This window comes from Xiphophorus hellerii, chromosome 21 (assembly GCF_003331165.1).
Source record: "Xiphophorus hellerii strain 12219 chromosome 21, Xiphophorus_hellerii-4.1, whole genome shotgun sequence".
Lineage (NCBI taxonomy): Eukaryota > Metazoa > Chordata > Actinopteri > Cyprinodontiformes > Poeciliidae > Xiphophorus > Xiphophorus hellerii.
Window position 1 is genome coordinate 24142382 of NC_045692.1, and position 21535 is coordinate 24163916.

At 38.3% G+C, this 21535-nt stretch overlaps 1 protein-coding gene across 2 annotated transcripts; it reads right to left on the minus strand.

The window, feature by feature from the left end:
- Positions 1-5733: 5733 nt before the first annotated feature.
- LOC116712127 (butyrophilin subfamily 1 member A1-like) lies at positions 5734-15947 on the minus strand. 2 transcript variants are annotated; one of them, XM_032551997.1, is made up of 8 exons: positions 14918-15947; positions 13782-14002; positions 12291-12372; positions 11908-12174; positions 8840-9148; positions 8432-8710; positions 6545-6814; positions 5734-6442 (listed from the first exon to the last, which is right to left on the minus strand). In XM_032551997.1, the coding sequence occupies exons 1-8, from the start codon at positions 14979-14981 to the stop codon at positions 6318-6320; spliced, it is 1617 nt and encodes a 538-aa protein (XP_032407888.1). In that variant the 5' UTR covers positions 14982-15947; the 3' UTR covers positions 5734-6317. The 2 variants fall into 2 exon arrangements, with proteins under 2 accessions (XP_032407888.1, XP_032407889.1); XM_032551998.1 differs by lacking the exon at positions 14918-15947 and having other exon boundaries at positions 12291-12593; positions 13326-13897.
- Between the last annotated feature and the right edge of the window lie 5588 nt (positions 15948-21535).

The following is a 21535-nucleotide window of genomic DNA, read 5'->3' on the forward strand; positions in this document are numbered from 1 at the left end:
AATAACAGATCACATCATAAATATGGAATAGTTAAAAACTGAAATGGTTATTAACATAAAAAGTAAAATTGGTCTTTTGTCAGATTAAGTTTAGCTGTGAAATATTTCTCAATCTGCCAAATATTAAATTTCCTGAAATTAATATTTGGCTGCACAGTGGCGCAGTTTGTAGAGCTGCTGCCTTGCAGCAACAAGATCCTGGGTTCGATTCCCGGCCCGGGGTCTTTCTGCATGGAGTTTGCATGTTCTCCCTGTGCATGGTGGGTTCTCTCTGGGTTCTCCGGCTTCCTCCCACAGTCCAAAAACATGACTGTTAGGCTAATTGGTCTCTCTAAATTCTCCCTGGGTGTGTGTGAGCACGGTTGTCTGTTCTGTGGTTTCTGTGTTGCCCTGCGACAGACTGGCGACCTTTGACCCCGCCTCTCGCCGGGAACGTTATCTGGACATAGGCACCAGCACCTCCTGACCCCACTAGGGACAAGGGTGTAAGAAAATGGACGGATGGATCCAGTTTGGTATAAAACCATAAAACCAAAGAGAGATTATCTTCCAGATCCAGTCAAATCTGTTTGATTTAGATGTACAGTTTTATTTTAACTTTGAGAAAACAATCCTAAAAAAACTTTGCCAGCCAAACTAAACTATGGAGTCCTGATTGCAAACTCCAAACATTCACTATAAATGAGTATTTAGGGTTGGATCATTGATGATTTCAAATATAAATTTGGTTTCAGCTGTTGAGGGTTAACTGCATCACTTTAGTCCACTGGGAATAAAATGGAAAATATTTCTTAACAGTTTTCTTCATCACTGTTAAGGGAATCATAATGTTATAATTATCATTAACTTTAAATCTTAGACCAGCCTAAAATGGAAACTTCACCTCCAAACATCAACAACAGGTATGAGACCAGATCAACACAGCTGCCTCCCAAAGTGACCCAGAAACCAAAATGTATGTCCAAAGTTTTAATAGTCATGAAATGAATGAATTGTTTGTTCAGTACAAACAGGATGAAAGTATCTGACTCAGTTATAAAGGCTCAGGTTTGCTGCTGCGCATCAACATGTCATGATGCTGCATGGTGCTGTTTGAACCTGAGGAGAGTAAGGGCGCCACCTGGTGGTGAGTTTTTGCCACATTAGGAGCTGTTTGCTGTTGTTTGCTGCTGAGCAAAATCATTTTGTGGCTAAAACAAACTGTTGAAGAAATTGTAGATATTATTATCAAACATTTGCTATTTCATACTTCATATTACTTTTATTGTTTCCTTTACCATAAACATTAATGATGTTGTTGAATTGCTTTAATTCTGTTTCTGGGTATATTTCAAGGAGGCCACTGAAAGGAGAAGTGGAGATGAGTACATTGCAGTAGGTGGCTGTTCTGGTCGGGTTCAGCAGATAAACGCTCGGCTGGAACCTCCTGTCCTCCTCAGAGACAAGGCCCAAGAAGTGTGAGGTGAAGATTGTATATCCCATTTAGGTGATATGTGACCCTGACTGCAGCTGTGTGATTAATTTGCTTCTTCTTCTTTAGAGCTGCAACGAACATGTAACTTAGGGAATGTGAGAAATAAAAAGAGAGGTTCGGCAGAAAGCGTTTTTTGAATAGGAGGAGATTGTAACTGAAACTCATCTCTGTCCGTTCTCCTCGCGAGAAAAAAGAAACTAGCTCTCTTTTGTCTTTCCTGTGTTTTGTATTTTGATGTTCTAGGTGATTCAAACCTGACATTTACTTGGTCCTTCGAGCCGGATACCAACACACCAGAGGATTCCAGCAGGTGTGGTGGATCCCAGTAAGGCCGTGCACGGCGGACTTCTTAGTGGAAGTCTTTCAGATCCTTTTCCAGGGCTGGTGCTTGACCTGCCTGCTGGGATCTAAAGGTTGACGGTACTCCTGAAGGGAAAGACAACAGGGGTGAGTGGCTCTCGTTTAAAAGTGGCGAGTGACTGAGGATCATTGCGCGCACAGAAAACCCTGGAAATTCTAGACACTAGCAGCTAAATGTTTTGCACAAAAATCCTTGAGGGACGACAAAGTCCCTGCGCTAAATTCTGTGGTAGAGGTGGACGGATCCTCATGCCGAAAGCCTGCTTGATGACTATCGTTTTTCTTACACTGTGTGATTGTGTGTGTGGATGGGAACAGGACACCACTAGGTAAAAACAAACAGTAGGATTGTAACCAGCAAAGAGAAAGAAGAAGCTTTTTACCAAAGAAGAAGAGGGGGTTACAGAGAGAAAGGTCCAAACCATAGAGAACAGAGGTGGAGCAGGAAGGGGTAATTTCAGACTAAACACCCCAGGATGTTGGTGAGGAAAAGAAGGACATCTGGTCAGAAACTGGCCAGGAAAAATACTACAGTATACTCAGTATAATTGGGATCAGCTCTGAGTGCACCAGACTCATATAATGAGACATCGCATCCCGACTTAGATGAAGTGAATTAAATGGAAATTGATCAAACAAAGGAAGTTTTGCTAAAATTTACAAGATTTGCTATCAATGGATAACATTAAGCCTGAAATAACCCTATTGGTTAATGGGAAAAAGACTCTTTTGTGTGACACTGGTGCATGTGGAACTACTTGTTGAGAATTAATACTAAACTGTAGTGGGACATGATTAAAAGCAACAACAGCGTGTTAGGAAATGGATGGATGGATGGTAGAACATAAAGAATATGTTTAGCTGCGCCCCCTACTGGGCAGAAGATGAAACTAAAAAATCATCACATTTAGGAAAAAAACAACAAATATTTACAAATGTGAGAAACAACAAAAGAACATGAGGAACTAATCATTTTGTAAAACTACATCAAAGCTCATGAATCATCTTGACGGGTAAAATGTGAGAATGGCATTAAAACAAAAACCACTCTCTGAATGTGAATGAAAGGGTTAAAGCTGCAGAGCTGTAATTAGTTTATCATGTTTTAATTGAAAACCATATATTGACAAAATAAGCAACATTTTCCATTCAAAAATTCCCTTTTCCTGCTAAATCATGAATAAAAATTAGAACTCAAAAATAAAAATATTAATAGTTTTTAATCTGTTTTCAGGTTTTTTAACCATCAGATCAGAGCAAAGTTTTATTCTATCCATTCATCTTTCCACAGCTTCAGGAACTTCTTTAGAAATGTGGCCTGTGGACGCTGACATTAGCATTAGCTGCTACAGTGTTAGCATTGAGATGCTATTTTAGTCTTGAACAGCTTTGCTGATAGGCTAACTCCTTTTAGCACAACTTGAACATCATAGTTGATTCCAGCGTCCAATCAGATCGTTTCTAGAAGAGCCGTTGTCCTCCATCGCTGTTAGCAGACGCCGCTTGTGCGTCAGATTTACGGACGTACCAGAAACCAGAAACAAAAGCAAAGTTCCTGAATAAACAAAATGCAGCTCATAGTTATTAGAGGAATATATGAAATGTCCAGAAGCACAGAGATCAAATGTTGTGTTTTTAGCTCATTCTTATTCTCAGAATAGTCAGATTTTAATATTTCTCTGATTTTCTGAACAAAGAATATTTGAATTATTTTAGCATAACTGCAACTTTACCTATTTATGTAATTTAAAAACTGTTGTGTAATTTATAACCTGCACATTAAAACAAGTTGAAAGTGAGACTCAGAGAATTTGACATTTCCTGAAATCTAACATGTTAAAATCATCTATAGATCTAATTAACGAGCCTGAGCCTAATCCACACACAACGACACTTTAACAGACAAACTGTGCTTTGTGCTAAACGTTAGCAAGCCAGAAAAATGTCACATCACAGACACTTTTCCTCCTCAGTCTCGTTTTCCTCCAGACAAAAACATGGAAGCTTTGATTGTTCTCCTTTTTTCCACTCCTGATTCCTCTTCTCTGGTGTTTATTGGCAGATGGCAAACAAATTGGTTCGTTAAAATTATTCTGACCTTTCTGAATACGTGGTGGATAAATCTTTATTTATTACAGCAATTTACACCTTTCTATAGTTGCTAAGTAACTCTATCTCTGCATGTTTTCTCTTGTTGAAGGATAAATTTTAACATCCTGCAGCTCTGACTTCCTGCTGAAACCTCAAAGTTTTACAGATTCAGATCAGAGGAGTTTGGACCGCCTCTAATGGCGCTGGTTCTACTGATAAACTGTCCTAACCCACAAATTGAACAGAGTAAAGGAGCTTTTAGCTTTATATGAATTTAGGTGATCTGAATGTAAAGACTCACCTGGTATAAATTACATTTTAGCTATTAGAGTAACACTTTAGAGAAATTAATTTAATCAAAGAATGTCATGCATATGTGTAGAGCTGCACCGATTTTCTGCCTGATTCCTGGTTACCGATCTTTAAAAAACCTGATTTGGACTTTATCCATCCATCCATTTTCTGTTCACCCTTTGTCCCTAATGGGGTCGGGAGGGTTGCTGGTGCCTATCTCCAGCTACTTTCCAGGCGAGAGGCGGGGTTCACCCTGGACAGGTCGCCAGTCTGTCGCAGAGCAACACAGAGACATACAGGACAAACAACCATGCACACGCACACTCACACCTAGGGAGAATTTAAAGAGACCAATTAGCCTAACAGTCATGTTTTTGGACTGTGGGAGGAAGCCGGAGTACCCGGAGAGAACCCACGCATGCACAGGGAGAACATGCAAACTCCATGCAGAAAGACCCCAGCCGGGAATTGAACCCAGGACCTTCTTGCTGCAAGGCAACAGTGCTACCAACTGCGCCACTGTGCAGCCCATTTGGACTTTAGTTGATATGAATTTTTTTTTTCTGAAATGTTGCTAAATGTAGCAAGAAAGTCACAGAGTTGGCAACAGTGAGGTGAATATTGTTAACTGTAAACATTGAGACCTGAGCTGGTGGGTCGGTCTGTCAGTCAAACCTCTCACTGCAGGGCAGAAGAGAAGTTTATAAATCGGAGGCTGATTTTTAAACCTTGTTAACGAAGATAAGATTAGGAGATAAGATCAGCTTCACATGTAACTATCAGCAGATTACGATCCCCCAAAATGAAGGAAATCGGCTCCCAGAAATCAACTGGTCGATAAATCAGTTGGCCAATAAATGTATCTTATATTATACATGTATATAATGTAAACAGCACTGCCAGAGATGCAATAAGTTTATAGCAGGTGAGTGAATGATATAATGATCAGGCTGCCAGTCCACATTGCTAGCAGAACTAGATGGCCCCAAAACCACATTACGCTTAGGGCCCCATGGAGGATTGGGCCGGCCCTGCCAGGCATACCAACGCAGAAACAAATACTGATAACAGCAACAAAGAAACAGAAGTAAAATAAGTCAGGGAAATGAATTTGTTATTTCCTTTTGTGAACCAAATATTAATTTCAGGAAAATTAATATTTGACAGGTTGAGAAATATTTCACAGCTAAATTCAATCTGACAAATAATTATTTTTTTATGTTAATGGCCATTTCAGTTTTTAAATAGTCCATATTTATGTGATCTATTATTGTTCCATCACTTTTATATTAAAGGTTATTCATCTGAGTTTGCTGATGTTGTTGAATCTAAAGTTTCCCTCATTTATTCATAACAGGAGAAAGATTTATATTTCTGTTTCAATAAAAACGTGTGAAATGATTTTCTGCATCAAAATGAGGAACAATGTCACGTTTTATCATTTTATTCTAAGAAACAAAAGTCAACCTCATGTCTTTTTATGATTGATGTTACACTGTTAAAAAAATGAGGCATTTTAATATTTAGTTGGTTTATTGAAGAACAAAATTTATGTAACAAAAGAAATAATGATGGAAAAAATCTTCAGATTTAAACATGTTATTGATACATTTATGAGAAACTGATAGAATATAAAGAATATATTTAGCTGCGCCCCCTGCTGGGCAGGAGATGAAAACAAAGTAAAATCTACACATTTAGATTAAACAGAAATATGTACAAATGTGATGAATAACTAAAGAATATGAAGAACTAATATTGTAAAACTACATGAAGCATATAAATCATAAAAGCTCATATATCAGCTATTTTTGTAATAAATTTCATTTTCTACAGAAATAAACATTTTATTGATAAAGTTCTGAGAAAGTTTAGCTGGTAGAATATAAAGAATATATTTAGCTGCGCCCCCTGCTGGGCAGGAGATGAAATCATCATAAAAATAAAAACAGAAATGTCTCCAAACATGAGAATCACCTGAAGAACATGAAGAGCTGATCATTTTGTGAAACTACATCAAAGCTCATGAATCATCTTGACGGGTAAAATGTGAGAATGGCATTAAAACAAAACCACTCTCTGAATGTGAATGAAAGGGTTAAAGCTGCAGAGCTTCACTTTCCTCCATTTTCTTCTTGTAGAACATTATGAATCCAGCTGCTGCTGCTGCAATCACAACACAAACCACCGTCCGTCTGATGAGTTCAGGAACCACCAGATTCTCTGGAACCAAACAAGTTCAGGAGTTTAGCTTAAAGACTCATTTGTAGTTTAGAATATGAGATTTTTACCATCTAATGAACCTTAAATCCTGAATCCTGTTACCTCCAGTCCTCCTCAGATAGAGGTGAGTTATAATCGTCTCCTCATCACCACTGAGCTCACAGCTGTAAACTCCCTCCTGATCTGAGGTCACATCCTGTAAGGTGAGGCTGCCGGACGCTGAAACATTCCTCACATGTTTCCTCCACTCCTCTGAGATGTTGGAGATGTTTCTGTCAGTCTTGGTCAGGATGATCTGATGGTGGTTGAACCTCCAGACCAAACTGGTTCCATAATAATCTGAAGATGTGCAGCAGATTGTAACTTCAGCTCCTGAGAAATCAAAGTTTATGAGTTCAGAACATTTCAGCAACAAGCAGTTCAAAAAGCTTCACATTCTAAAAACTCTAAACAGTAACCAGTGATGAAATAAGCAATAAACATTTTGCCAAATGGCATCAAAATCATCAATAATAATGAAATATACTAATCAATGTTAGAGTTATTATTAATCAAAAGCAACTCTAACCAGCTGGGCTTTTATCCTTGATGTAAAGGAACTCAGTGTTTCGGCTGTTTTGCAGTTTTCTGGACGTTTGTTCCAGATTTGTGTTGCATAGAAGCTGAATGCTGATCTCTAGTAACTGAAGCCATGCCTCTAGATCTATAACTATAGATCTATAACTGTAGATCTATAACTCTAGATCTATAACTCTAGATCTATAACTCTAGATCTATAACAATAGATTGTTCTTTAGGTTCATATATAATAACTTCAGTTTTGTTTCTGTTCAGCTGGAGAAAGTTTTCTCTCATCCACACATTTATCTTTTCTCTGCATCTGTTCAGTGATTGGCTGGGTTCAAAGGTCACCTGGTGACATCATAATGTAGATCTGAGTATCATCTGCGTAGTTATGCTAACTAATCTGATTACATGAGCTAATAGGATGTAGATATTAAATAGAAGTGGGCTCAGCTTCAAACTTATTTCCAGACTTTACTGAGACTTTTTGAAGCTTAAATAAAATTCAGAAAAAATGTTTGTTCAAACAAAATCTGTTTGTGACGTTATTGTGGTTTTTAACCACATTTTTATATTTCAGTAATAAACTGCTCTCTGCACAAAGACGGGAATCAGTCTGAGGCCAAATCTGAAATAAAGTAATAAAATATTGTTAATTGTTCATGAAAAACTACAAATTACTGTAACAACCATAATAAAACTTCCTGGTTCAGTTATCAGAATCACTTAAAACTTTCTGAGATGGAAGATGGACATTTTAAATATATCAATATATGTAATAAAAGACTATATTTAGAATTAAGCTTCTAAATATGCTCCATCTTTCTGCAAAGCAAACGGACTGAGGAAATATTTCTACAATTATGATACAAATCAGCTGCATTTTATTAAGCAGGTTTGATTCTGTCATTAAATCATATTGAAAGGTTCTAACTTGTTAAATGTGTTTAATATGTTTAATAAGTTATTTAATGAAAATAAATCACAGCAGCTCAATAAAGAAAATCCAGTTTTGAAATAAATGCTGAATATTTTCATAATAAATTTGGCTGCAGTTAATAAATATTTTCCTCAATCATCTCTGGTTTCCATCAATATGATGATAAAAACATTTGAGGGACTAAAATCTGCCAGCTGTTTCCATCCAGGACAGGAAACCTTCATCCATGGACCAGATGTTTCATTTTCATAAAACAGGAAATGCATCCAACCAATCAGCTGCCATTCTGCAGACGTTCAGTTTGTGATGCTCTTGATGTAATGCCTCACTATGAAAACTATCATGGCATAAAGTAGCTTTTTAGTGAAAATTAAAGTTATTTGCATGTTTCATGATGAAGTTTAAAATAAAATTAAAATTAAAGGTAAAAAGAAACAAAAGTACCAAAGATTTTAAATATCAGAACTTTCTGTACATCTGCTGACCTGGTTCAGCTAAAGTTGCTCTCCACCATTTTGTCCCGGCAAACTTCAACTGAGTTCTGATGGTGCAGCTGTAGATCCGATCAGAACCGTCTGGAACCGTCAGAGAGCTGCTGATGTCATAAAGCTTCTCCTCAGTCTGATGGACTGTGGTTCTGTTCTGCAGAGTCGTGTTGGATGGAGGCTCAGTGGACCAGGTGAGCTCAGGTTGAGGGTAGATCCCCTCTGAGCTGCAGGTGATCCTGTTTCCATCCTGATGGATTCTGAATGTAGAGACTGGAGCTGCAAGAGAAATATTAAACAAATGAACAATTTTTCAGAAGAAATATCCTAGAACCACAAAATAAAAATACAACTTTTATAATCTTATTTCAATAAAGTTTTTTTTTTTTTCAAATGAAAATGTCCTACCTTCTACTGGCAGGTCAACATAATGTCTATAATAGATGCCATTTATCTTTGCAGAACACTGATATTCTCCCTCATCATCAACCTTCACTCCTCTCAGCAGCAGGTCGCCGTTTCCTCTGGAGATCTGATCCTCAAACAGTGACGCTCTGGATCTGAAGCTCTCAGAGTATCTGGAGCCACGATGGTCATATGATACAATCAGAGACTTTGGATCTACACGTTCCCATCTCATGTCAGTAATCCCGTTCTTGAACTGACTTGGTAAAATGCAGTCCTGGTTAATAACACAGGACACGCTGGTTACAAAGTCTGCAATAAGAAATAAAAACAGATGGAAGTTGAGTTGAATGGTGCTGAGGAGGAAACCCAGATCCCTCTGAAGGATCATAGAAAAACCTGCCTGGAAACAAGATCTCAGCAAATAGTCTCCATGATCCAGATTATGTTCACTGAACCAAAAGTTCTGGTTCTGATAGGAAAACAGGGAGGAATCACTCTGATGTAGAAGGAAAAATATTTGAGAAAAAACGTTTTATTTTATATTACCGTTTATAAATACAATGTTAAAATAATATATAATTTTTCCAGTTAGTGGAAAAATATTTCTTGACATTGAAGCAATGAAGTTATTATTATTATTATTATTATTATTATTATTATTATTATTATTATTATTGAGCAGCTTTCTGTTTGCTCCTGCTGGTATTTTGATTATTTATCTTTAGTCATGAGATCCAAACCTCTTTTCCTAATTTCTGCAAATCTATGAAGAAACAAATTATTGCTTAACAGTTAAAACACTGAACTAAATGTAAATCCTGAACCTCAGTTTTGTTCATTTAATTCATTCCTAATAGCTATATAACTGATCTTTAATCCAGAATAACTATCATTTCAGAGTTTCATTTTCCTCAGAGTCTTCAGTGGCAACATGGCCTGGGCCGGATTTTAGCAGGGGCTTACAGGGGCTGCAGCCCGGGGCCCTGGCATTTCAGGGGCCCCGAAGGATGTTTTATATTTTTGTGAATGGATAGTGTCAGAATTTAATCAATGACTACAATGATTTTGACAGCACTGATGAAAAATGTTCCAATTTGTTCTGGCAAACGTCCATCTTGAATGCTTGCTTGTTATTGGTCCACTTTTGACTCATCTTACACATTGGGGAGGAGGAGCGTCAAGGGAATATTATTTTACAATGGCGGACAACAGAAAATATGACAGCGGAGCGCAGAAAAGAAGGAAGAGAAAAGAAAAAGAGCATCGCGCCAAAGAGGCGACAAACAAAATGCCTAAACTGACAGGCTTTTTTAAACCTGTTAGCGGAGGTGGAGCAGAAACATCATTATCCCCCGCTTACCAAGAACTTTAAAACCAAAGAAAAAGTTTGAGTTTTGATATATTCCACTTGTACTTATATGGACTAGTAAATGCTGGGGATATTTGTATAAATATTGTTTTACTCGCTTTGCTTTGTAAAAGTATATTTGAGCATTCCACTTTCTTGCACTCAATCTGTTTTATAGTTTGTGTTGAAGTCCAGGCAACAATAACTATTCAGTGATTTTATTTTGTGATGCAAGCATCATATTCTAGTTTCAACCCCAACATGTGGTTTAGTCTTTCTAGAAAAGAGTTCAGAGTTGTTTGTAGTTTGTGACAACTGGCTTATTAAAGTTGTAAGTTGTCAAAACGTACTGTTCGGTCATTTTCTGCTCATCCTCTAAAACAAAACAAACATATATAGACTCTAGCCCAGGGGCCCCCATCCTCCTAAGTCCGGCCCTGAACATGGCCTTTTTCATTTACTAGAATATTTTACTTTGATGTTTTCTGTCTTTGATTTATTTAACTTTGCTGTGTTACTTTGAAGTTATTTGGTTTTCCCTTGTTATTGATTTATTGAAATAATTGTAATTAATGTGGGTTTGTGCTGCATGTTGCTTTGCTGATTAATTTCTGTTGTGTTTATTTGTCTGAGGCTGGAAACGCCCCCTAGTGGCTCACGCTGGTTCCCCATCAGCTGCAGGGTTTTGTCAGCTGCCAACCGCATTTTTTATGAATATATGTTAATAAATAATCATAAACGTTAGAAACCATCAGGTTTTTGAAACCAGGTGGTTTCTGACAATCACCCTTGAGATTGTTTCTCTTTTTTATTCCTAGTTTAACTGTTTGAGTTTTTGGCTCGTTTCATTTTCTGTAATAATAATAACACTTGGTTGCCACAGAGATGCTAGCAGTAGCTCAGCTAGCATGTAGCATTTTACAGAAAATGTTTTCTTTCTTTATCTCTGCATCTTCATAGGGATAAAACTTATAATCTTGCTTTTATGTTTATCTTTTTGATTATTTTTGACAAACGTTTCCACAAAGTCAGCCTTAAACTGGATTCTGAACAGATCATTTTCCAGAATGTTAAAGTGTTTAACTACAGAATACGTTTCACTGTAAACCATCAGTTATAATGTTGGAACAAATACTTTTCATTTACAGGGGAATGTATTTTAAATTAGGTTCCTGTCATCTTTTCATGTTGACGGGTAAAATGGGATTTAGAATGGAATTAAAATAAAATCACTCTCTGAATGTGAATCAAACTTCTGGATGTTTCAGGAGGTTTCAAGTAAAAGTCAAATTAAATTGAACCAAGAAACAAAAATACCAGCTTATTAAATGATATCAGAACTTTCTGTGTGTAGAGCCCTGGAAATATGTGAAGAACATGATAATGTTAAATTAATAGGTATAATTATCTTATTGGGCAAGTATTCATTTGATTTAGTATTTAGTTAGAACAATTCATTTGGTTTATGACTAAATATGTGCTCAAACTACTTTATTATTTTTTATTTCATAGATTTCTGTCATGATAATACCCCTTTAAGAAAGACACAATGCATGATGGGAGTTAAAAGTTCATGACCTGTGGATATATACGAAAGGAGAGAAAACTACACACGCTGTATGCTGAACCGTGGATTTTGTTTAATAAAGTTGCACAAAAACGAAGAAGTTTGAGGTTTTTTTTAGTTCTTTTTAAAGGTGCAACATGTACATCTGCTGACCTGGATCATTTAGATATGCTGTCCTCCAGCTCTTCCTGGTTCTGATGATGCAGCTGTAGACCTGATCTGGATCTTCATCTGGAACCGTCAGAGAGCTGCTGATGTCATAAAGCTTCTCCTCAGTCTGATGGACTGTGGTTCTGTTCAGCAGAGCCGTGTTGGATGGAGGCTCAGTGGACCAGGTGAGCTCAGGTTGAGGGTAGATCCCCTCTGAGCTGCAGGTGATCCTGTTTTCATCCTGATGGATGTTGATTGTAGAAACTGGAGCTGAAAATAAAATAATAAAAAGTGAACAATTTCACATAAGAAACATCCCACAACAACACAATACAAACTATCAAAATCTAATTTGAATTAAATGTTTTCAAATAAAGATGTCCTACCTTCTACTGCAAGGACAACAGAATGTCTATAATAGATCCCAGTTGTAAATACATGACACCGATATGTTCCCTCATCATCAACCTTCACTCCTCTCAGCAGCAGGTCGCCGTTTCCTCTGGAGATCTGATCCTCAAACAGTGACGCTCTGGATCTGAAGCTCTCAGAGTAGCTGATGTTACCCTGGTCATAACTTACAATCAGAGATTTTTCACGCTCCCATGTCATGTTGGTGACCCGATTCCTGAACCGACATGGTAAAATGCAGTCCTGGTTGAGAACACAGGACATGCTGGTCTCAGACTCTGAAATAATAAAAACAGATGGAAGTTGAGTTGAATGGTGCTGAGGAGGAAACCCAGATCCCTCTGAAGGATCATAGAAAAACCTGCCTGGAAACAAGATCTCAGCAAATAGTCTCCATGATCCAGATTATGTTCACTGAACCAAAAGTTCTGGTTCTGATAGGAAAACAGGAAGGCATTGTGTAGCAATGTGGCCTTTTTGAGTTATTTTCATGTTTTTTACATTTGCTGTTTTGAATTTATTCAATTTGGCCAATCAGGCTATTTTATTTAATTGGGTTCATCTACAATGTTCCCAGAACCAGCAGAGCCTTCTTTTTTTTAATGTGGTAATTTTTGTATAATAAAATAAATTGTGACTACTTTTGCCCATCGGGCTTTTATGAACCAAATTTTCAAGCAGTTCCTCTGATTCTTATAAACTTTTCTGTGGTGGTTTGGTAAAGAGGCTCTAAGGTTCTCCAAACATAACAAGAGCTGTATCCATGGTTACAGTGGTAAATAAAATCTCTCAATTTGATCAAATATCAAGAAACCTCTGGATGTTTCATTTTTGTAATATTTATGCATTACAGTAATACTTAATGTAATGTAAGCTTTACATTAAATGCTTACATGATATTAATGTAAACATTTAATGTAATGTTTACATTAAAGACAAATTAAATATAAGCAAGAAACAAAAATACCAGTTTATGAAATGAAATTAGAACTTTGTGTAAATCTGCTGACCTGCTCTAGTTAAAGTTGCTCTCCTCTGGTTCCTCCTGGTTCTGATGGTGCAGCTGTAGATCCGATCAGAACCATCTGGAACCGTCAGAGAGCTGCTGATGTCATAAAGCTTCTCCTCAGTCTGATGGACTGTGGTTCTGTTCTGCAGAGTCGTGTTGGATGGAGGCTCAGTGGACCAGGTGAGTTCAGGTTGAGGGTAGATCCCCTCTGAGCTGCAGGTGATCCTGTTTCCATCCTGATGGATTCTGATGTCAGAGCCTAGAGCTGCAGACAATATGAGAAAATGAAGAATTATTAAGCAGAAGAAGGAACCAAAAAATAAAATCTCTCAAAATATGATTTGAATAAAATGTTTTTAAATAAAGGTGTCCTACCTTCTACTGTAAGGACAACATGATTACTATAATAGATGCCATTTATCTTTGCAGAACACCGATATTTTCCCTCATCATCAACCTTCACTCCTCTCAGCAGCAGGTCGCCGTTTCCTCTGGAGATCTGATCCTCAAACAGTGACGCTCTGGATCTGAAGCTCTCAGAGTATCTGGAGCCACGATGGTCATATGATACAATCAGAGATTTTTCACGTTCCCAGCTGATGTCAGTAATCTCGTTCCTGAACCGACATGGTAAAATGCAGTCCTGGTTGAGAACACAGGACATGTTGGTCTCAGACACTGAAATAATGAAAACAGATGAAAGTTGAGTTGAATGGTGTTGAGGAGGAAACCCAGATCCCTCTGAAGGATCATAGAAAAACCTGCCTGGAAACAAGATCTCAGCAAATAGTCTCCATGATCCAGATTATGTTCACTGAACCAAAAGTTCTGGTTCTGATAGGAAAACAGGAAGGAATCACTCTGATGTAGAAGGAGAATCATTTTAAAAATCTGGTTTATTTATGTTTCTGCTTAACAGTATAATGTAAAAATACTATATAACATTTCCAATAATAATGAAAACATATTTCTTGACATTCCATCAATAAAACTCTTATTGATCAGTTTTCTGTTGCTCGTGCTGGTATTGATTATTTATCTTTAGTGATGAAATCCAAACCTCGGAGGCTCTTTGCCATCACCCTAATCTTTAGCTCCTTCATTTATCACCTTCTAGTTTGGATTATTGCTGCTCTGCTATAAAATAAAGAAATGTTGAAACCTGATTGAAAGTTAGAGTAGTAACTCTGTGATCTCTGCTCTCATATTTTAGTGATAATTTACTCACCAACATGTCTCCCTCTGACAAATAATCAGAAAATTCTGATTTTGTTGTTTGTGAGAAAATTTAGAAAATTAAAACACAGAAATCTATTTTAGTAAAAACATTTTTATATATTTTTTTGTTTTGCCATATTCAAGAAATGAGACTTTTTTATTTGGTGCTTTCACAGATAAATCCAGAATTACTAATAATAGATTGAGGTTAAAACTAATATTTTATTTCTACAAACAGGTTTTTTCTATCTCACAGTAATATTTATATTATTAATATTTTCACTTCATTTCTTGTTTCATCCTCACTTTGAAAGCAATAATCTGTTAACATCTGAATGATAATAAAATAAAGGCAGCAATAAATGTTTTACTCACCTTCATAATAAGCCCACACAAACGGTAAAAATAATAAAAACAAGAATCTCCTGGTTCTGATCATTTTACTGCTAATTATCAAACATTTGCTGCAAAACTAGGAAGAAACAAATGATTGTTAAAACACTGAACTATATATAGATCCTGCTCCTCAGTTTTATTAAAAATGTAAATTATTCTTAGAAAATGTCTTTAATCCAGAATAACTCTGATGACATGTAGCTTCATTAATCTCAGAGTTTCTTCTGGTTGGAAGGAGGAAGTTTGTTCTGATAAATGTACTGATCAGCTTTCATGATAAAACCTCTGGAGGAGGAAGAAATGTTTTAGATTAGTTAGAGATGATGAGGAGTTTTCAACTGTCAGATCATTTCAGTAAATATTCATTAATAATCTGCATTATTTATCCTTCTGCACTGACTTAATCCACAGTTATATAATCTTTCTGATTTCATCTTTTCACCTCCAAATTAAGTTAATACTTTTTCAAACATTTTTATTTCTCTACAAATCTTGAAACTAAGACCTGAAAAACATCCACCCAGTTACTTTTTCCAAATTTACCATAAAATATATTTTAAAACTAGTATAAAATTTGTGTCATGTTAACTACAGGGTCTGTAATTTGTTTATCATATTGAATTGAAAAGCATAAATTGGCAAAATAAGCAACATTTTCCATCCAAAACCTTCTTGTTGCTAAATCAGTGAATGAATAAACATAGACATTAAGTAAAAAAATTGCTGAAGTGCTTATTTTAGGGGAAGGCTAATGCTAATGCTAATGCGGCACAAGGCATTGCACCAGTCAGAGGCAGTGCACTGCTAATGTTCACTGCTCCACAGTGTAATGTCCCCAATGTTAGTGCAAGAATAATGAGGCTTTTATTTTGAAATGTTCAGTAAGCTTCATTTTAAAGGGCCACGCTCATACCATGTGTAACAGTGATTGGGTTAAACCAGTTATATAAAACCCAAAACAGCAAATACCTGCTATGAAAAATGTGAAGGTTTTATTTTGTAGTGTGTGTGTCGCTCTTATTTTGACAGTCCAATGTGATTGTTGGGCTGCACAGTGGAGCAGTTGGTAGAGCTGTTGCCTTACAACAAGAAGGTCCTGGGTTCGATTTCTGCATGGAGTTTGCATGTTCTCCCTGTGCATGGTGGGTTAACAATCAGTCCAAAAACATGACTGTTACTTGGTCTCTAAATTCTCCCTAGGTGAGAGTGTGTGTGTGGGTGTGTGTGTGTGTGTGCGTTGGTACATGTGATTTAGCAGGACATTTTGTCAGAATACACACAACACTAGAAGGACATTTTGAATTAACAGGACAGGAGCGGTGTCCTGCTAATTCTGACAAAAATCTAAAAACGTAGAAAGGTTTCTATTGGTCCATAAACCCCAAAAATGCCAAAAAAAGAGATGTCTGCTTAATACACATAAACCTGATTTTGTGTATAATCTGTGTATCACCACAGTGCCCCCTATGGCAGGTTTGTGTAATAGCAATACCTCATAAATATTCACACACGGTCTTATTCTGATTGGTTGTCTGCCGGAAGGTCCTGCTAATCATTACACTGTCCTTCTAATTCATGTGTCGCTATTTACACTGGGGATGAGTTGGCAATATGATTACTCTGTGCTATAAGACTGAATATTTTATAAAGGTCAGGATCTGTTCCTTAGCTGTGTTTGAGTTTCTGTGTCTCTTAGTCTCCGTGTTGTACTGTCTCCCCTTGATTGTTCCCAAGTGTTTCTTGTCTCCTTGATTACCCTCTGTGTATTTAACCCCACCTGTGTTCTTTGTTCCTCGTCGGGTTTGTCCAGTACCTGTTGTCAGTATCTGCGAGCTTCTGCATCCGCTCCTTTGTGCTGCCTGGACTTTGTATGTTTTTGGATTCTGGACTTCTTTCATTATTAAACCATCTTATTCATCTTACCCTGGGTCTGCTGCCTCTGCCTCACCACCCAAATCATGACAAACCCAACCTTTTGTCCAACCTTGGAATGTATGTGGCACCTAAAAATATACAGAAATTAATATATATTTTGATCAAATATTGTTTATTTAAAACATAATGGTTAATAAATGTGTGAAATAAGTGCATGGATTAAAAGAAATATAAACCATAAGACAGCCATTTTTTCACCAAACTATTTTTGCAGTCCACTAATAACATTTTGTTTATTCTGGTCTGCTCTGCATCCCCAAAACCAAGCATTTTGAAGCAGAATTTATATCTAGACTTTGACTTTGCCATTCTAACACATAAATATGTTTTGATTTAAACCATTCCATTGTAGATCTGGCTTTATGTTTAGGGTCATTGTCCTGCTGGAAGGTGAACCTCCACCACAGCCTCAAGTCTTTTGCAGACTTCAGCAGGTTTTCTTCCAAGATTGCCCTGTATTTGTCTCAATCCATCTTACAATCTTCCCTGTCCCTGAAGAAAAGAAGCACCCCCAGAGCATGATGCTGCCACCACCATGTTTGTTAGTGGGGAAGGTGTGTTCAGAGTGATGTACAGTGTCCGTTCTCCACCACAAATAGTGCTTTGTATTTTTGCCAAAAAGTTCAATTTTGGTCTTGTCTTATCATTTTTGCTGTATCGCAACATGGCTTCTGGCGAACTGCAAATGGGACTTCTTATGGTTTTTTTTATATAATGGCTTTTTTATTGCCACTCTTCCAGAAAAACACATTTGTGCAGTGCATGACTAATAGTTGTACTGTGAACAGATTCCCCCATCGGACGTGTGGATATCTCTGCATTTGGTCCAGAGCCACCATGGACCTCTTGGTTGCATCTCTGATCAGTGCTCTTCTTATTCAGCCTGTAAGTTTAAGTGGATGGCCTTGTCTTGGTAGGTTCACAGCTGTGCCATGCTCTTTCCATTTCCAGATTATTTGTGGAACAGTACTCTGTGAGATATTCAAAGCTTGGAAAACATGTTTATAGCCTAAGCCTGCTTTAATTGAACGCACCGGGTGGCTGATAAATACTGACATCCTGTCAGTCACTGGGTCTGCTTGGTTGGCCTCCGGATCAGACCGGGACAAGCAGCATTGGTCCGTGCCTCTCTCGGAATGGCTGAGCAGTTCTCGCAGAGCATATTTTGGATAAAATAAATTATTGTGTCTATGGATCCGCTCGTCTGTCTCCCATTTTTGTCAATCCCTATGAGTGGGGCGTGACAAATGGGGGCTCGTCTGGGAGCCCCCACATGGTTGGTTTGTTGACAGTCTGACACATTACTGTCAACAAATAATTACTCCCAGCCTTAGAACGAGGCAAAGGATCAACACAATCAATAATGAGATGTTCAAAGGGTTGCATAATTACCGGAATTGGATACAAGGGAACCGGCTTAATGTTCTGGTTTGGCTTTCCTGTCATCTGACATGTATGGCAGGTTTTGATATACTCAGACACATCCTTTTTTAACCGAGGCCAAAAAAAATAACGCAGGATATAATTATAAGTTTTGTGGACCCCCAAATGTCCTGATTGATTATGGGAAGCCCGCAACACTTCACTGCGAAATTTAGAGGGAACAACAGTCTGCCAGAGTGGACCACCAACAAAATCTTCCCCATGTACCAACCATTTCCGTACCAGCAATCCATCCTTCAACACGTACCCACTGACCACACTCTTCCTCAGTAACAACATGATCAAACAGATGATGAAGAGAAGAATCTGCTCTCTGCTCCGCCATCAGGTCACAGACAAAAGAGAAACAGGGACATATACAGAGAAAAAATCACTCTCCTCTGCTCCTCCATCTTCATGGTCAGGGATCGATGCAGATTCAGCACGGCACATAGCTCGTGTCACTGCACAAGCTGTAAAAACCCCAGGGAAACACAAAGCACTCTCATCCAACTTCCCTAAAACAGGGGAAGAAGTTACTATGGGTGCAAGTAGCGGACAATCAGTCCACACCCGTCCACCAACAAGATCATTGCCCAAGATTACATCCACTCCCTCTAGAGGAAGTGCAGGGCGAACTCCCATAATAACCTCTCCCTGAACCAATCCACAAGTCAATGTCAGTTTATGCAGTGGAAGTGGTTCCACCAAAAGCCCCATTCCCCACATCAAAACATGGTCTCCAGTGTTGGTTTCCTCAGAAAAGGGTAATACAGAGCTCACAATATATGAATTAAAAGCCCCAGTATCCCTCAAAATTTTTACCGGCACTGTAGCATCACTCCCCACTATGGACACATGGCCATCAGAAACGAAAGGAGAAAAATCCCCCTGGTCCAAAGTGTACTTCCGTCCTACTTCCACCTGCTTAGAGGAAACAAAACCAGCACGTTTTTCAGAGGCAGCAAAAGCAGCAGATTTCACTTGAGCACCCCGTTTATGGCATTCACGCTACCAATGGCCCCTGGCTTTGCAATAATGACATATGTCAGTCGGATCCAAATAAACAAGCCCACCTGAAATCCGTTCTGACTTACTGTTCAGATCAGGACCAACACCTTCCTCCCTCGCATGACTCCCCACAAAAGATTGACTGCCGCTCCTGTAACCAAAATCATTGCAAGTTTGATAACCACGGCCACCCCTGTGTATAAGAACATACTCATCTGCTAGCTTAGCAGCTTCAGCAGCTGTCTTCACATTATGTTCACTGATGTATACAGCAATATGACTTGGAACAGATTTTTTAAACTGTTCCAGGAGAATCAAATGACAGAGGTCAACAAAAGTGCTAATTTTTAAGGAAGCACACCACCTATTGAAATGGATTCCCAGCTCCCTGGCAAACTCAACATGGGTTTGTTTCCCACCCTTCTGCCATGTCCGAAGCCTCTGTCTGCAAGCCTCTGGCACTAACTCATAAGCTGTTAAAACAGCCGTCTTCACAGTGGCATAAACTTTATTGTCATCCACTGTGAGAGCAGAGTATGCTTCTTGAGCCTCGCCTGTGAACACACACTGTAAAAGCAGAGTTCGGTCCAGATCAGACCAACCTCTACTGTCAGCAACACGCTCAAACAGGGAGAAAAATGTATCTGGATCCCATTCAGAAAACTGAGGAACTAAACGCAGATTATTGCCAACATCAAACGAGCTAGAAGTTCCCCTACCGGAAGCATCGAGGGGGGTGTGGCCATCAGTAGTCGAACTCAATCTATGTTCTTCCAACTCCAGTTTTTTCACATCCAATCTTTTCTGTTCTATCGCAGCCTGCAACAAAAGCAGCTCCTGCCTCTGTTCAAAGTCAAGCTAGTGTCAGAAGCATCAGTGTCCAACCACGTCCCGGTAGCCTGCAACTTAGTTGGTCCTAACACATCTGAGTCAATTAGATTAGCTTTAATGATAGCTCTAATACTGTCTTTAGACCGCTCATCACTGACCTCCAGTTTAAAATGTTCAGCAATCTTTAACAATTGTTCGCGTGTGCAGCGCTCCAACCCCTGTTCAGACGGATCTCGCAAAAACTCGTCAACAGCAGCCATAACATTAACAATTATTCACACAACACCTGAATTCCAACCCTACCAGTAGCACTCTGAGCTCCCACAATCCCAAAACAACCACAGCGTCACAGTGACCCCGTCCCTCTAACTGCCTAACCAGAACCTAACTAATCTCCCCCCTAGTCTTCGGGTGTTACCGTGATGGGTTTTTATGCACTAGCGCCCGAGAGTCTGGAAAAGCAACCAATAAATGGCGACCCCCCTGCAACTCCGGATGTGCTCCCGAGACAACTGCTCTACTCACGTTCACACCAAACTAAAATCCCCCCACAACAAACTCCATAAAGGAAGTCCTTGTTAAGCTTAACAGGGACAGAAACACCGCGACTTACTATGATTGTATGGGAGCGATCATTCAAACTGCTAGACAAACACACTCTCTCAAAACAGATGTATAATGGCTGCTTCACTCACCAAACCAAGCACGCTCGTCAACGTCCCCCAACAAGACAGAGTACACAACTCAAAACATTAAATAAATTATTGTGTTTATGGATCCGCTCGTCTGTCTCCCATTTTTGTCGTCGCCTATGAGTGGGGCGTGACCTTTTTTTTTTTTTTACAAAATAAAAACCCCATCAGCCACTTTCCTTCACATTGTCCTCCAGACATAAACTGTCTGTTCTCCATTTTTATGATTCTTTTTCTTTTTCCATGTTTTATTGGTGAAAATGTCAAAGCTTCCAACTTCTGTATAAAGATTAAAACATCACTGATAAATAGCTAAACTATTCAGTCTAGAAGTTTCTCTGAGCTTTAAGCTGTTTTAAGCAGCTAAATATGTTTTATTAATCAACAATAAACTTTATATAACTGCAGTTTGAGAGGAATGGAGTTGGAGAGCAATAAGTAACTCTATCTTTGTATAATTTTTCTCTTGTTTTAGGATAAATTGTAACAACCTGCAGCTCTGACTTCCTGCTGAAACCTCAAAGTTTTACAGATTCAGATCAGAGGAGTTTGGACCGCCTCTAATTAGATTAGAATTACTTTATTCATCTCAACAGGGAAATTATTCCGCAGTTACAGCAGCATAGAGGCAAGACACACAACAACCACCACTGAGTAGCAATTGTAGACAAAATTTAAAAAAAATAAAATATAACATGCTGTCAAT